The sequence below is a fragment of the Aythya marila genome (assembly GCF_965140915.1).
Source record: "Aythya marila genome assembly, chromosome: 3".
Taxonomy (NCBI): Eukaryota; Metazoa; Chordata; class Aves; order Anseriformes; family Anatidae; genus Aythya; species Aythya marila.
The window spans coordinates 23703240-23719907 of NC_139044.1; the positions used below are offsets into that span (position 1 = coordinate 23703240).

The 16668-nt window shown below is 41.4% G+C and overlaps 1 protein-coding gene across 2 annotated transcripts in view; it reads left to right on the forward strand.

Moving 5' to 3' along the window:
- The first annotated feature begins 13727 nt into the window (after positions 1 to 13727).
- KCNH1 (potassium voltage-gated channel subfamily H member 1) overlaps positions 13728 to 16668 on the forward strand; it is a 179516-nt gene continuing 176575 nt past the window's right edge. For both annotated transcript variants that reach the window (XM_082755628.1, XM_082755629.1), the window contains exon 1: positions 13728 to 13961. In XM_082755628.1, the coding sequence (XP_082611754.1) occupies positions 13889 to 13961 (73 nt within the window). In that variant the 5' untranslated portion in view covers positions 13728 to 13888. The remainder of the gene's footprint in view (positions 13962 to 16668) is intronic.

Here is a 16668-nt window from a genome sequence, read left to right on the forward strand (position 1 = left end):
TGTGGCCATATTTTCAATATACGATAAATAAAATTTTAATGCTTTAGTTATAATTTGTCAGTCTGATTTCCTCAGTTAAAAAAGCGTAAGCTGAGCAGCCGAAGTTGCCCCTGCTCTGCATTGCAGTCACGTCTCGCGTTCTGCCTGGGACTGTCTGGCACAGTCGCTGTTACACTTTGTCACGTTTTAGCCATTCTTATCAAACTTCATCCTGCCGGCTGCCTGCCCAAAGTTTATTATTATCATTAAAGAGTGCTAGCGAGAACGGTGCAGCTGCTATCTTTCAGTGAGGTTAAGGAAAGATGACTAGGTAAGTGTTGGTAGTGCGTGACAGGATCGCAACGGGATGCAGATTGCCATGTTTGCAGGGAGCTGTCTTTTGATGCTGGTCTTGAAATCAGCCCACTATGGTCAAATTAGAAACCTTTAAAAAATCTCTGATTTACTTGTGCTTGCTGAAATATGACAGAAAAATACCGTCAAGATTTTTCCAATTTGGGGAATATCGTGGTCTTAGAAGAACTGTTTTTGCCACAACTTTTGGAAGTTGAGCGTCAAACATGAGAGAGAAAAACACCTCTGATTCCTGTATGCCTACTGTTCACCCTCTCCAAGAGTGAATAAGGAAGTCTATAGGAGAAGTAAGGAAGTAGGAAGCCCCTGCAGAATTGTGGATCAGGAGAACGTGGAGAAGAGGCTACAGAAACCCAAAGATGAGAAAAAGCCGTGTTCCTTATCAGTCTAGGTTTTCTTGGAAGAACCATGGTGAACATTGAAGAACTAAGTATTACTGAGGAAAAAGTAATTGAAGAAAAATCTGATGTGGATGAAAGGATTGAATTTTGCTGATGATTCAAGATACCATCTTTTTTCCTTGAGGACTAGTTCCCTGTGAAAGGTTTGTGAGCTCACTCTGTGTGTTCAATTGCCCTTCATAGCCCATAAATTTTGGAATTGTTTGCATCTTCCACCCCAAATTAACAGAGGTCTCAAAGATAACTAAGCTCCCACCAGCTTTGTGAAGGTAGTTGGGTACCTGCAAGTACCTCAACAACCAAGGAAAAAGCTGTCATGTCATCTCATATTTTAGTATACACAAAAGAATTCACAGTAGAGAAAGCACTCACAAATACCAGAACTACAGGAAAATCTTCAGCCAGGGTTTGCATTTTAAATGCAAAATCAATAAAGAAACTTGCAGGAAGTTGGGCTGCTTTAATTTTAGTTCTTCCAGAACTATTTGAGGCGTTTTAGCTTTACTTTGATAGGATGTGAGGTTTAGGCATATGCGTGGAGTTATAACGGTGTATGTCTGCCAGTTCTCTTAATTGATAAAGCCACAGAAAATTGTAAGTTAACACAGCTTTCAAGGTTAGTAAATTGTTAATAAAAGTTGTGAGGGGAACCTGAAAAGAAGAAAGACTCCTTGTCGCTAGGGTTGGGAGGAGGATAGTCTAGAGTTTACTCCAAAGGACTGGTGTTAAAACTACATTTCAAAACTGACATGAAAAAAAAAAAACACAACATAGATTCACAAAGTCCATAGATTCACTAAAGAGTTAGCAAATACCTGTAGTGAGCTTTTTTTCCCCAAGCAATCTTAAAGTTGCCTTCCCTCCTAAAATACTTTCATTTGTACGGAAGCCTTCCAATGTTTTTTCCATAGTTCCTCTGTCACATTCAGTAATCCTGGGTTAGATGTTGTTTGCTAACACAGACTTGCTTGTGAGGTTAATCCTTCCTTTATTTTAGAAAGTCTGCATAAGAAATTGGTTAGGACTATTTATCATGTGTTTCCTTATTCTTAATTTTTCTTTCCACACATAAGCTACAGAGGACAGCATGGTGATCAAGCCAAAGCACTCAGAAAAGATGGCTTAGGCCTCCTTTTGTCCTCTCCCAAAGCAGAAAAATTAAAAGTTTAAAATACCGATATTTATGCAGTCGAAGGATTCTTTGTATGAGCCTGCCAGTTTTTGAATCTTGAAGATTTAAGTGTTTCTTCTTACATCCCCAAGTTAGAGTTTGGAGGGGAAAGGTTGTGTTTGGGCAGGAGGGGAGGGACTGCTGGAGTACAAAGTGGATTGCAACAGGGAGGAAGGGAATTGAGGAATGAAGAAACGTTGCAAATGAAGAAGGTGAAGTAGTTGCTTCCGCCTTTCAGCAGAGTTACTAAAAGGCATTAGCAGAAACAGGAGATCAAAGGAAACAGCGTTTGCTAGCCATGAATTAGCTGCTCTTCTAACCCATATGGCTTCTGAGGTTGTTTCACACAGGTTTGAGGCCTCTTGTAATCATCTTTGTCAGAGCAGGTTCTTGGCATCTGTTGCTCAGTCTGAGATCAGGCTCTTAGGCTGTGGGTTTCTGCAATTCATTATTATGTCCTTGCACTGAGGGATAATGAGAACATTAACTGTTTGGGGAGCGGCTGTAGGAAGCTGAAGGCTGGCTATTCAGAACAAAATCATTTCTTGAAACACTGGATCTTTGCACATGCTTTTATTACTATGTTGGGTCCATCTCACCTTTGACATTTCTAGCACCTCAGAAGTACTGCAGATCACATGCTTGGCCTTTTTGTCTTATAGTCACAAGTCTATACATCACTATTAATTTTTATTTATTTATTTATTTTACAAAGGGTATCTTGACTGTTCCCCAGCTTGAGAAGGTCACTTTATACAGTTTAATGTCTATGTGTTTCTAGATCTCTTGAAACAGGTCAAATTAATTTGTGTTGGTTCTTCAGAAGATCTGTGAATATAGAGTGTGTTGAGTGAAACAGGGAGAAAATGGTATGACCACGAATCCTTTTGGCAATATCCAGCCTGGAAACTTGTCCTTTAATGCAGAGATTTATAATTTCCTTTGGTATGAATGTTTCATAAAGAAAAGTATGCTCTTTGTCTCCCTAAGCACATTGAGGAAAGCATGCCTGGAATCAAGGTAATTTCAGATAAATTACACTTCTTGGAGTCTGTTCGCTGCTCTGCTGGAAAATGTATAGGTGTTACTTGTCAAGTACTATGTTTCTTTTATATTAAACACAGCTCAGCTGGCTGGATGCTAAGTGGGAGGCTTAGAAGTGGATAAGGTGAGATTTATTAGCTTCTTCAGACTGATGGTGGTTGCTCTGTTACGTGGAACATTCTTGAATTTTCCAGCAACTCCATGCTTTAGTGGAACCACTGGAAGATCCTGGAAGCCATGGGTTTTCTACAGCTCTGGAAAATCACACCGTCACTCTTAAGCTGGACACTTGCTAGTGTTTCTGAATTTCAGTATTGATATTTTTATTAAGGCTGAAATCAGTAAAGAGTGCAGAAGTTAAACTTTGTTCTATGACTGGCCAGTGAAATGCAATAAAACATCTGCTAACTGACTTGCTGCTGTTAATACCTCCCAACTGAAATTCGGGAATTCAGCTGTGTTTGCTTTATTTTTATTGTGCTGTCTTCCCACTATAAGCTTCAAAAGCTATCTGCTCTCCAGATCTGGTCAGATTTATTTTTTTAGTTTAGTTAGCATCCTAGAATATAGATAGTCTGTATAATAAGAACAGTCAGTAACTTCTTCGTGGGAAATGGAGAAAATCATGTTGCAGTTTCTTCGAGAAGTCTAAGAACTTCAGCAATTATAAATACTTGTCTGTGTTTAAATACCTGCCACCAGCTGATCAAATTGTACTCTTCTGAAACCTTTGCTAAAATTGAAGGCTACGCTGTGTTGGAAGATGGTGGTGGTTATGCTGAATGAAGCTGGAAATGTTTGGACTATTCACCCTGTTACAAATAGTATTTTGAAACCATTTATTTCACTATGGGATGGCTTATCTAAGAGCTAGTGTAATGGGTTAGTACTAATGTCCTCCTTGTTCATTACTTTGATCCTGACAATTACTAAAAGCAAAGGCTGCAGAGGAATTCATTTTGGGGCAGATGCCATAATCTGCATTCCTCCCTGGCAAGAAGCCTATTCTTGGTCTTTTAAAGATTTGTTAAAGCTCTGAAGCATAAAGCTTGATATCTTTTGAAAATAAAAAAAAAAGATAATTACAATTTTGAATCCTCTAGATCCATTAGGAAAGTATCTGTTCCAGCTTTATGTATTTGTAGATTCTTCTTCCAGTGACTTGCTATAGCAGTGAGTTCCACTGACAATGTAGGATGACTTTTCTGTTATTTTTCTTTTAATAGAAAAATGAAAAAAATTCCAAATACAATCTCTTTCTTGACAGGAGAGACAGGTGTTCCTGCTCAGCATTTTCAGCTTCATTATTTCATTTCTATACAGGTAACCTAAATCTCTGTTAAGCTGTCCCATTTACAGAAAGTAAAGAGGGTTCTGGGTTTAGCTGGTTATCATGATGGACTGTGGGAAAAGCCTCAGTTTAACTGGTTTAGCCTTATGTTACATAGACAACTTGGGACAAGAGGTCACTACAGAAAGTCAGGCATCATTTTGCTACTTAAATTTGTCCATGTCCTCTTCAAAGTACATCAGTATGTCTTTGAATCACAACACTAGCATTTTGTATTGTCTGAAGATTCTCAGTCTGCTTATTAATACCCCATGCACACGGCTGAAATGGCAGCTTCTCTTTAAAATAATTTTTGTTTTAGGATTAGTTGTTTCCCGCAGCAAAAGAAAATAAAATGTGGGTATTATAATTTCTCTGGTAAGCCATTGGGTGTTTACTTGGTCTTGTCTTATTTTTGCATACAATTATGTAAACTGCTTCTCACTGGACTGTTCATTGAAAAGCCACTCTCACCAAATCCATACTTAAAGATGGTGGACTTAGAATCATTAATTATGGAATCATTAAGGTTGGAAGAGACCTTCAAGATAATCTGGTCCATCCATGACTTAAGAAATATTGTTTCTTTCTTCTGCACAGCAATGGGATGTCTGACTTCTCAGGCACCATTTTATTATTATTTTTTTATTTTTTATTTTTTGCCAGCTGTGTTTTGATTTCTTGCACTTAGTGAGCTGTATGGTAAACTCTTGCTTTATTATTACCTGCCCATGTGTCTGTTGCTGTTGTACCTGAAGAAATGGCCATTTATTGTGAGTTAATAAAGTTTGTGCTCCTTCCTGTTTTTTCTCCATCTTTTCTTTCTGTGAAGTAACAGTACACGAGGAACATTTCCTCCTGGGCAACTGTTTGAGCAGAGGGGTTGGAGAATATGACCTCCAGAGGTCCTTTCTGTCAACTGTCCCATGATTATGTGATTTTTTTTTTCTTTGCAGTTTATAATACCAAACACTCACTTGAGAAAAATATCCTTTAATGTACTCTAGAATGAAAAAATGATGCTCTGCATTATTGTTTTGTGTGCCTTACCCTGAAAAAGAGAATCATCCCCCTTGGTTTACTATTTAATAAGGATCCAGTCACTGTATCAAACAGGAAAAACAAGGAAGGGCTACTTTGGAAAACATCAGTAATATGTTAATGTGAACAAACCAGTACTGTAACTCTGTACTGCCCACCTGTTTAACAAGTGACAGGATCGCAGGGAGTCATTGTAGGAGCAATCTCGAGAGACCTGAAAGAACCAAAGGCAGTGGTACTACAGACCTCATTTGAGGCAAATGATGTATCGGTGCGTGTAAAAGTATAAGGAGCAGCGTGGTAACAAGTAGCAGCAGCTTGTTTTGCTGTATGTCTCAGGCCTTGGACTGTAATGACATTTAATGCTACAGCATGCTGGCATCTCCTGCTGATCTTTTATTTATTTATTTATTTATCGTATTTTAGAGAAGAAAAAAAAAAAAGAAAAATAGCACTGACTGCATGTAACCAAAAGAAGGTTCCTGAGATATTACAAGACTGGTTTTTTTTGTTGTTTGTTTGTTTGTTTGTTTGTTTTTCTGTCTGTCATGGTTTCATGGTTTTTGTAGAAAAGTATATACTATATTTGTAGCAATCCCTGTGTCATGGAGCTAGGCTGAATATTGGAGACAAGCATGTCTGGACTGTGTAGGTGCCAACGCATAATTGCTATTAATACACCGTGTTGTTTCCTACTGTAACTATTGTTTGGCTGATGATCTGTATACTTCAAGTGTGCAGCTTAGGAGGGACTAGCAAGGGGTTACATTTTGATATAAATAAAATTGTTAATTAATTTTTCTGAAATGTGTAAGAATTATTTTTCTCTGTGAAAATTTATTATTATAATAGCGTTTACTAGATTTTCTACAAGTAAATACATTTCTCTAATATCTCTATTCTGTTAAAGGAAACTAATTGATATGTCTGTGTCTGGATATCTTCAGGTTGTATTAGATAATGCTTTCACGAATAACAATTCCTCTTCTCTGGTCTGATGCAGATATACATAAACACAAAACTGAAATCTTGCATTCGAGGATATGGGCAAATAGATTTAGGGTTAGTCTACACCAGGAAAAATTCTCATTGGGAAGATTTCAGGAGTTGGCCTCAGCAATCCTTGTGGGTCCCTTCCAACTCGGGATATTCTATGATTCTGTAGTTTCCAGTATTTCTACCAGTGTGTTTCTTAAACCAAGAAGTAAAACAAAAAATTATGCTTAAATAACTTAATGGTGAAAATGCTGAATAGTGCTAGGACCTTACCTACAGCTGGGTTTCCACACAAGATTTTAGAAAAATATCCACCTCACGTTCACTCTCAAACAACATCTAAATATGCTGGAGCAGGTGATGTACCTACTTTTTCATATATAGTTCATCATCTTTCATCTTCATTGTATCCCTATTAATAAGGCAGCTTCTATCCTTGGTTTAAGGATCTAATGAAAACTTGGAGCATTACAGTCTGGGAGCCTGTTATGATGTCTTCTTGTATTAGCTATCTAATCTTCTGAAAAAATAGAGATGATTCAGGTTTCAGAGGTTTTCAGGTTTCTCTAAACTCACTGCTAGAGATAGTTCTGTACAAATACTGCAGTACTGCTAAAGGCATCTTTGATAGACAATGTTTCTGCTGTTATACCATGTATAAACTCTTCTAATATGTGTGTTCCAGCCCAACAATTCATTCCCTAACCTTGCCTTCCTTTGTGCCATATACTATATTTTGGTTAGGTGACTGGAGTCAGGTTTGGATATTGTGGTGCATCTTTTTTTAAAGAATGTCCTGAAATTTCACTGTCCTGTGAGACTTTACACAGAAGCTTTTGTATCAGTTAACTGGCATCGGTTGTCTTTGCCTTACAATAATCAATGGAAGCACATGAAGGAATCCTGTTCTGTTCACTTGAATACTTTTATTTTCATAGAGCATGTATATTTCTAAATGAACATCTGTAAAACACATGTTTCTTATGACTATTGTACCTGGCAGTGCTTGAGCTGAATATATCATTTAAATAGTAACTTTAATTAGAAAAGGCACTAAAAAAACCCTCACAGCAGGTATCCAAGTGTTTACAAAAATCAATAGCCCATCAGACTTTAGGGCCATTTGATATCAGTCACTAGGACTAGATATGATTCCAGTGCCAATAAAGGCCCTGGAAAAAAATGCTATTAAGATACAATCAAACTTAGAAAATTAGGATTCTTTTTTTCTCAGCGCAGCTGCAGAAGATAACAGTAAGAGATTGATTACAATGAGAAAATCACTAATCTCATTGTAAATTAAAAAAAAAAAAACCACAACCTGATACTAAGCTAGTTACAAAGTGTTTTTTTTTTTTTTTTTTTTTTTTTTTTTTTTTTTTTTTCCCCCCAGGCTTGTGCTCCTGAGTTGTTTAGCTACTTCTCTGCATATCCCTCCTGCTGTCAAAGAACAAAACAAAATTCTAACTACATATAAAGCAAATACTGTGAGTAATCCACCCTGTCGATAGAAAGAGCAGTAAGTGAGAAATAGCCGATGAAATGTTGGGTTCAGTAAGACTTTGAAATGAAGTGAGATGAGTTTTTTGTTTGTTTGTTTGTTTGTTTGTTTGTTTTGTTTTTGTTTTCCTCCCCTGGTGTGGGGATTTGGAGGTTGAGAGTCGTTGGTTTGTCTGTTGACAAACCTTCTTAAATTGAAATCCTACGAGCAACAAACATGGTCTGTAAAGTTCTGAGGTGAGAGATCAGCTTTATAAAAAATATAACTAAAAAAAAAATGAAGTATTCTAAGCATATGTAAGGCAGAAGCAATGAACTACAAGCCTTGTGCAAGAAACTCATCCATTGTGTTTAGTGTAGCTTTATCCTGGGTATTCTTTGAGATGTGTTTCTTGGAGAGACTACCATAAAGGAGAAACTAGCAGTCTACCACTGTCAGTTTCACAGGATGCTTCTGTCCAGAGAAAAAGCAATGTGCTTTTTCGAGATTGCTTTTTAAATTAAGCTACAGGATTTAGGCTATGTATTATAATTTGGGGAGTCTGTTTCCATATTATTTATAAATTATTATTATTTTTTTTTATATTAGATCCTTGGAAATTGTTGTATGGTAGAATCCAAAGTTTATTCAGAAAGCTAAAAGTGTTTTGGATCAAGGGCAGTGGCTAAAAGTGGATGTCCTTGGGCCAGAGTGAAGACAGGAGTTGGAAGACCTGCTAGCTATCACAAGCATCTTCCTAACTAGGAGTATGTTTCCAAAACTGGGCCGAAAATGGCTTTTTTTTTTTTTTTTTTCATGGTGTGTTGTGAAAATGTAGGATTTGATCCTACATTTTGGTAGCTTTTTTATATTGTTAAATCATGGACTACTGAACCACAGTTGAGAGATAAATGCAGTCAGTAACTTACTATGGTAACGCAGCCCATGGTGTCCTTGCTACTTAAGAAAAAACATTCACCCAGGAGCTATGGGTTCCTAGGCTTATTGTGGACAGGGGATGCAAACAGAAATCTTTTCCTATTACTCAGTGAGGGCCCCTGCATTCTGTTGGAGTATGAGCAAGCTGTGTCTCATTTGCTTTGGTTTGCCTTGGTTTGTATTGAGCCAGGGACAGGAAAAATGAAGCAAACTGAAATACACAATAAGAACATTAACAGAAAATCTACCAGACCTGAAACCAAAGAAACCATGGTTGTTTTCTTTTCCTCCTTTGAGTAATAACATTTCAGTTGGTCACTGACTGATCTGAGGCTGGAAGAGACCATGGGCAGGGCAGGGCAGGGCAGGGCAGGGTTGAGCTGAAAGGGTTGGGTAGGGACACCTACAATGAGGAGAATTATAATCTGATATCATAATCAGGATGTTTTTTTCTTTTTTCCTAAATCCAGAAGGACAGCGTGTCAGCTCCTGTTGAAATAAACGGAGATAGACATACTGTCCAAATGGGGAAAAAAATGCGATGCCCTTTTGAGCTATTCTAAGAAGGAACAGTTCTTTCCTGTTAGCCCACACTCCAAATGTTGGATGTATAAATAAAAGACTGGCTGTGTACTCTCTCATCAGTTTTATTTTGAGAATTATTCCATTCAGAACATAGAATTTTTTAGTTATTTTTCCATATTTGTTCCCTAGGAAAAGTCTGGAGGAAATTCAGAAATTCCATAAGTGGAGAAGTCCATATTCTGACAAATTTATTATGGCTGTTTGGAGTTGCTAACATTTTTCAGTTCTCAGATCTACAGACTGGTGTGCAACTGGATTGTTGCTCTGAGTTAGAAACCTCATTTAATTTTAGAGTACGGAAATAATCAGACCTTAGGAACCTCAGGCTGAAATGCACCAAAGGCTGGAGCACATTGGTTAAACAGAGTAAAATAAATGCAAGTTTCAGTAAGATGCACATATGTCTTCCCAAATTATTTCCTTCTGATAGTCACGCCTGTACTTGTTATAGTATGGACTCATCTTCGTTTTAAGGCTGGCTTCTGTTTCTTGTTGCTCTTTTCATAACATAATAAATAATGTTAGTCATGAGTAAATAAATACATACACTTCTGAGTAGTTAGACTGGGGCCTTAGCCCACAGACCGTTGGGGGTAAGAATTTGTAGATTAATGACTGCTTTGTTGATTTTATGTAAATTAATACAAATAACATTTTTTATTACAAATTTTATTCAGATTAAAAAAAAAAATCTATATAGCATAGTAACTTGTGTGTTATCTTTTATGCTTCCTTATCATATCAATACATGTATTTTATTTTGACAGTAAATAGCAAAGGAATATGGTAGCAAATGGAGCTCAATGTAAACTTCCAATGTTCTTTATATTTTCAGGATTAGTGGTAATTTGTTATAACTGCATTGTTACATTTTTGGACAGTTAACTTTTTCAACAAAGGGTTATGTTATGTTATGTTATGTTATGTTATGTTATGTTATATGATATGCCAAATAGGGTAGAAATTAAAAAGGCCTTGAATAAAAACAGTGATTTTCAGCATAAATTAGTTAAATTCTGAGAGTGTCAGACCTTCCAAACCATCCTATGTTCCTTTACTGATTTGGTGCTGTGAAGGTGAAATGAAAAGTCCCAGAGAGCAAACAGAGTCTCACAGTAAAAGTCCTGTTCAACTTTGGAAGAAGGGGGTTTGTTCAGACTTAAAAGTGGCAACAGCAGACAGAGGAGCATTATAGCAATTTTTCACATATTTGAAAACTTGCAGAAGGGTTGGTGCATTTTGTGTCCACAGGAGTTTTTTATTAGCTTTAAAGACTGAATGATTTAGCTGTATTTTAAGAAAAGCTTTCTTATCTTGAGATTTGCTAGGGGCTGATGAATAGGAGGTTTTTAGGGGAAGTTACAGTAGTATCTCTCAGGAGCGAACCTTGCGAAGAGATGAAAGAAGGTCTCTCCTCTGTGCTTACATTTTTATTTCATAGGTGCCATGGGGTTTAGTGGCATTCCACTAATAAGTGCATTGAACTAATTTTTTTTATTAATGGCAGAGTTTTCAAGGTATTTTGTGTATTGACACTGGGACTTACAGTCATGTTACTGAATGGGCTGCTGCCAAAAAGGGAGGTCTCAGCTGGTTTTCCTCATTTACCACCAGTGCTGGGTTTCCTGTTGGGCTGGTTTGCAGTTCAAGTGGGGTGACACATAGGCACAGCTTAGGTGAAGGCACTTTTTTTTGGAGCAGCTGCTCAAAAGGACTGTGGAAAAGTACTTAAGGCTCTGCAGCTAGAGGATGGTCCCTTACCAGAGTGCTGGAAGTCCTGACCTAGGGGCTTTATCAGAGAAACAAACAAACACAAACTAACAAAAACAAACAAACAAACAAAAACAGTCTGAAAGAGCACAGTAATAATATACAGCTGAATGTCCCCTATAACGGGTAATAAGAGGCCAATAGTTTGCTGATCATGTGAGCCTTACGTGGAAGTGTCAGGTAGTAAGTTCTGTCCAACAGGCTTTAGCAAACAAGCAAATTTAGCGATCTGAGTTTTCAGCTTTTCAAAAAAAAACCAACAAGATAGCTCCAGAGAGGTCCCTTCAGGTAACCATCTAAAAATGAAATCAGAAAGAGAGTGTACCTGTGCTGCTTCAAGTGGGGCCTTGCTTCCAGCTTTGTACTATTTGCAAGATTTACCGCTAATGGCAAGAAAATGAGTATAGAATTCAAAATAATCTCAGTGAAACATTAGCACAGCGTCCCTCTGCTCTGTGGTGAAAAACTCATATCACCAGGTGGAATCATATTTTGCAATGGGGAGAAACTCTAAACAAGACAGAAATTAAATGAGAAATTTTCTGTTTGCTCTAATATTTTATTTATTTGCATTATGACGGCAAGGTAGGTGTAACCCCCAACCTAGCTAAAATTTTATCTTTCATACGAAATTTGTGGGATCAGCATGATGCTCTGAAAAATCAGATTATCAGAGGTAGATAATCAGAGGCTGGTCCAAATTTTTACATGTAAAATGAATGAATGGATAGGGGAACAAATGCAACACAAACCTCAGCCAGCTACACTTCATGGAGTTCCAGAAAATATATGGCTTTTCCTTCTTACTCTGTGTCCCCTTGCTCCTAATTCTGCATACTTGCTGATTCAGTTTAACTTTCTTTTTCTTTTTTTTTTTTTTCTTTCTTTTTTTTTTTTTTTTAAAAAAAGCCTCCACTTTTCTGTAATGTATGCCAGCTGTTGGATGTCTCCAAGACCTAGAGATTCCTGCAGAGCCCTGCAGAGACTCAGATAGCATGCCCTCTGGCACAGTGGCTTAGAGGAATAACGAAAGTCTTTTGAGATCTGAGTTTTTTCAAAACCTCACTCTTAGTTATTAGGAGTTGTGCAAATTCAGTGTCAAAGGTAACCATTACAATTTTACTGGGGAAATGGTCATCAGGTTTGTCCTGTGCTGCTGAAGCTAACAGGAGCAGAACAGCATGGGAATCTGTATGTACAGTTGTTGGGGTAGATGTGTAAAGATACCAGTGAACATTTCCATGGGATTTTTCAAAATACAAGGTTCAGGGACATTTGGTACCCTATTTGCAACTTCAGGTGCTCTCCTAACCTGGTTCTCTGGCTATTGTACTGAATGAATGAAAGTTAATGAATGGTGTAGAAGTGGCTCCCATGGCACAGCTATTTCATGAGCTGGGCTTTTAGGAGTCACCCGTCTGTTCTGCTGTGAGAGGGGCTGCTGTGGCTGCCAACACCAGCACACTCTGGGACTGCATCTGTAGCTCCTGCTGCAGTGACATTGTTACCTGCCTTTGCTGCTCAGCTCCTCCCAGTACTTAGTGTGTGTCCCATGACTTAAAAACTGTGGGAGGCAGAAGGCGGGTGGCAGCAGAATTGGCCTTTTTTGCTTTTTGGTGACAACCACAGTCCGTGTGGCACAGCTGGATCAAACAGACTGGGGTCTGTCTTCCAGCCCGGAGGCCAAGCAGCCACGGCACAGCTCTCTGGCCCCATCTCAGTGCTCCTTCCTCCCAAACAGCTGGAGCTGGCTGCAATCCCTGGCTGTGCCGCGATCCCTGGCCATGCCACGGCCCCTGCCCAAGCACTGCCCAGAGAGAGCTCAGAGGTCAGTGCCAGAATTTTGTTGGAGCAGTGCTAGCTATTAAAAAGCCCGTCTGACTTGGACCATCATCATTGCCTTGCTTTACTTGCTAAGTGTTGTGGGGAGTGATTTTTCCACATGCGTATGATCATGTGAAACATCCTCACATCTTAAATGTGCCCTAAGTGGCAGAGCCCGATGGTGCTGCGGTTAGCGAGGTGTCACAGCAAGCGTCAGTGCCAGCTGATAGGTGTTTAAAGAGATCCGAGTATTTTCTTTTTGCGGATAGGTGGGTAAAGGGAAAAGAACGAAGTAGTTTTATCCCTGAATGAAAAACCTGTGTGAATGGAATGCTTCAGAGCTTTAAGACCTGTCAGAGGTTACATATGTCAAAGGCTTGGGGGAGACCTCTCTATAACTGCCCGAAAGGAAGGTGTGGGGAGCTGGGGGTCGGCCTCAGAGATAACTAGTGATAGGACTAGAGGGAATGGCCTCGAGTTGCACCAGGGGAGGTTCAGGTTGGCAATGAGGAGACATTTCTCCTCAGAAAGAGCAGTCAGGCACTGGGACAGGTTGCCTGGGGAGGTGGTGGAGTCACCTGGGGGTGTTCAAGGAAAGGTTGGACGTGGTGCTTGGGGACACGGTTCAGTGGGTGACGCTGCTGGCAGGGGGAAGCCGCTCTGAGGCGGCCCCGAGCTGTGAGGCCCGGACGATGGCGCTGCGGCACCGGCCTGGAGGCGGCGGCGGCGCGGGCTGTGCGGGGCGCTGCCCGGCAGGGGGCGCCGCGGGGAGGTCCGGCGGTGGCGGCGGCGGCGGCCGCGGGGCTGCGGTGCGCGGGAGGCGGCGGCGGGAGGGCTGATGCCGCACGGCCGTGCCCGCGGTCCCGGCGGAGGCATGGGGCGGGCGGCGGAGCGGGGCTGAGCCGAGCCGAGCCGAGCCCTCCGCGCCGCGCCACGCCGCCGGCAGAGCGACTATGGCCGGGGGAAGGAGAGGGCTGGTGGCTCCTCAGAACACCTTCCTGGAGAACATCGTGCGGAGGTCTAACGGTGAGGAGCGGGGCTGGGGGCTCCCCGCCGGTACAGGTGCGGCGGCACCGAGCCCAGCCCAGCCGAGCCCCCGCGGCGGGCAGCGGGCAGCCGGGAGCCCGGGGGGCTGCGGGAGGGTCCCCGGCGCTGGGGGCGGCGAGTTGGGAGGCGAAAGGCTCCCGGCGAGGGGGTCGGGAGGGGAGGGCAGCGGGGAGGCGGCGATGGTTTTTTTTTTTATTATTATTTGTCCCTCTCGGGAAACTGCGGGGTGCAAAACGCCCCCGGTGTCACCGGCCGTGTAAATGTGCCTTAACCGTGCCCAGGTTGTCGCGCTCCGGGACTTGTCCTCGGGAAGCATCGCGGCTGTGTGCTTGCTTGCAGCCGGGCACGGGTGGCTTTTTGGGGGCCCCAAGTCCTGCCATCTTTAAGGCTCCCGTGCACTTTGGCGCCTCGGACTCACGGGGCTGGGAACTTGTGGTGCCGCCGGGAATTGGGATCGAGCCCTGCCCCGAGCCCAGGCGAGAGGGCTTAATTAAACGGCAGGCAGCCGGTTCTGATAAGGCGAAGACAATTAACCCTCCCGATAAGCAGCCAGAACCTCAGATTATCTAAAGAGTGGTTTTCAATTATTTTCAATTACGGGATGTTATTGAGGGGTAAAAAAAAAAAAAAAAAAAAAAAAATCGCCTTTGGTGGGAACATGTTTTCGCAGGGAATGAATCGTGAGGCTATTTTTACAGGCTGCCTTTCCCTGCAACTTCCCCGTGGAAGGGGGTGGCAGCTGCCTTCCCGAAAAAATACTAGCCGTCCTCGTAGCCAAGCCTGCCCTCTTTGTACAAGATGTTAACGTTTCCTCAGGCTCGTGCTGCTCCTCTGCTCGTCTAACACCGGTTAGCTAGGGCTTTTCTCAAAACTGGCTTGAGTTCAGGAATAATTCCCTTCATTAAAAAACAAATTTCTCTGTTGGCTCTCGGTGCCGAGAAATAAAACATGGCAAAGTGCAATAAATGGATTGAGGTTTGGAGGTGGGGGGGATTGCAGGAGAAGCTTTGCTCTGTTTCTTCCTATTTTCCCCCATTATTAAGGAGGTGTCGTAACAGAGCGTGGTGCCAGGCAGCACAGGTGAAATGACAGCACTCCTATCTCCAAATGCTTAGCAAGTCCCGCGGGCTGTAATAAATACAGGTTTTTTAGATGAAGCCTGGTAGGAAGTGATGCACCCTTCAGACATATTAGGAGAAGCTTTGGGAAGTGACTCAGGTTTAGCAGCCCATTTCTCCTGTAATGTGCCTTCTTGTTCTTGCTGTAACGTGATGCCGTCACATACAAGCGCTGCATGATTCAGTTCTAACGTGGGACCATCAGCATCTTCTGACGTCCGTGGCTCTCAGGAGATGAGCATGGTGTCCCCGTTCTCCTCAGCCAGCAGGGCCGTGTCATCCAGCGTGGGGACGGCATGGGAACAGCCCGGTCCTGTGGTGCCTGCCTGCTTCACCTTTGAGATGCCCATGGGACGAGCGCTTAAACGGGCCCATAAACTTTGAGGTTTGGCTCCCCCTTCTTGATTTCATTCGATTGGATAGTAACGTGACCCACAGTGAAACTATCTGGCCCCTTTGGGATTTGCCAAATAAACCCCGGGCTTGTTGTCAAACTTCATTGGCTGGCACCCGTGGGCAAGTTAAGTAGTGCCAACAGATATTGCATTGATACATATATAGCTGTGTTGCTAATTTGGGGAGGATTCCCTTTGAAAGGAGAGGAATTTGCTCATGGAACTGCAGGAGGTATATCCGAGTAAGTGCTTCACTTGAAGGCACTTGTGTATGACGTGCATCCACAGTCACAGGTGAAGTGAGAAAAATACGTTCCTGCTCCAAGTTGTGCTGGGAGGGATAACTCAGTGAAAGAGGCTTATTGTAACAAAAAAATCATTGGCATGCAACCACTTTTGGAAGCATTACTCTAAGGACAGCATAAGTGATGCCATTTTAACCAGTAATTTAACAAGTAATTATTTGGACAGCCTTTCGTATTAGGTGTGAGACTGGCAAGCTGATGCACCTTCAGTAGCTAGAGGTAACAGCAGTATCTATAAGCATGCAAGTTCAGGGCTTTTCCTTTAGGGTTAGTATTTGTTCATATCACACCATCTGCAGCAAGATGTACCTCAAACTCCAATGGTCCGAAGTCTTCTTATGAGTTTTAGGGATGAGAGTTTCCTCTAAGGTCACAAATCAGCCGAGATGGGTTCTCATCCGCTAAGCACCAGCCAGAATCACTGTCCGAGGATTACAAGCTGCAAAAAATCTCCACAAACTGCAGTAGAGAAGGAACTGAGAATTTGTCAGCCCATCTTGGGATAGGATCGCCTTAATATAGCACACATGGGAAAGAATATATAAAATGTCATCAGTCTAGACCTGTGGTCCTCATTTGGTCCTCTGTGACTTCTTACAAGACTTTTTGAATGAAGTGTGAATGCTGTGGTTCTTCCTCCTTTGAAATGAGCATCTCTGACATCCTTCCTGTTGGAAGTCTGGAGGAAAAAAATAAGAACCAAGGACACTACAACCCTGCTTGTCTGTATTTAATGTTTAAAAGTCCTGTTTCTGAACTAGCCACGTAGCTCTAGAAAAATAAATGTTGCATGTGGTGCTTGGTCGACAAAAATTTGTTTGAAGCATTGAAATATTTAAAGGCCCAAGCACCCAATGGGACAGAAAAT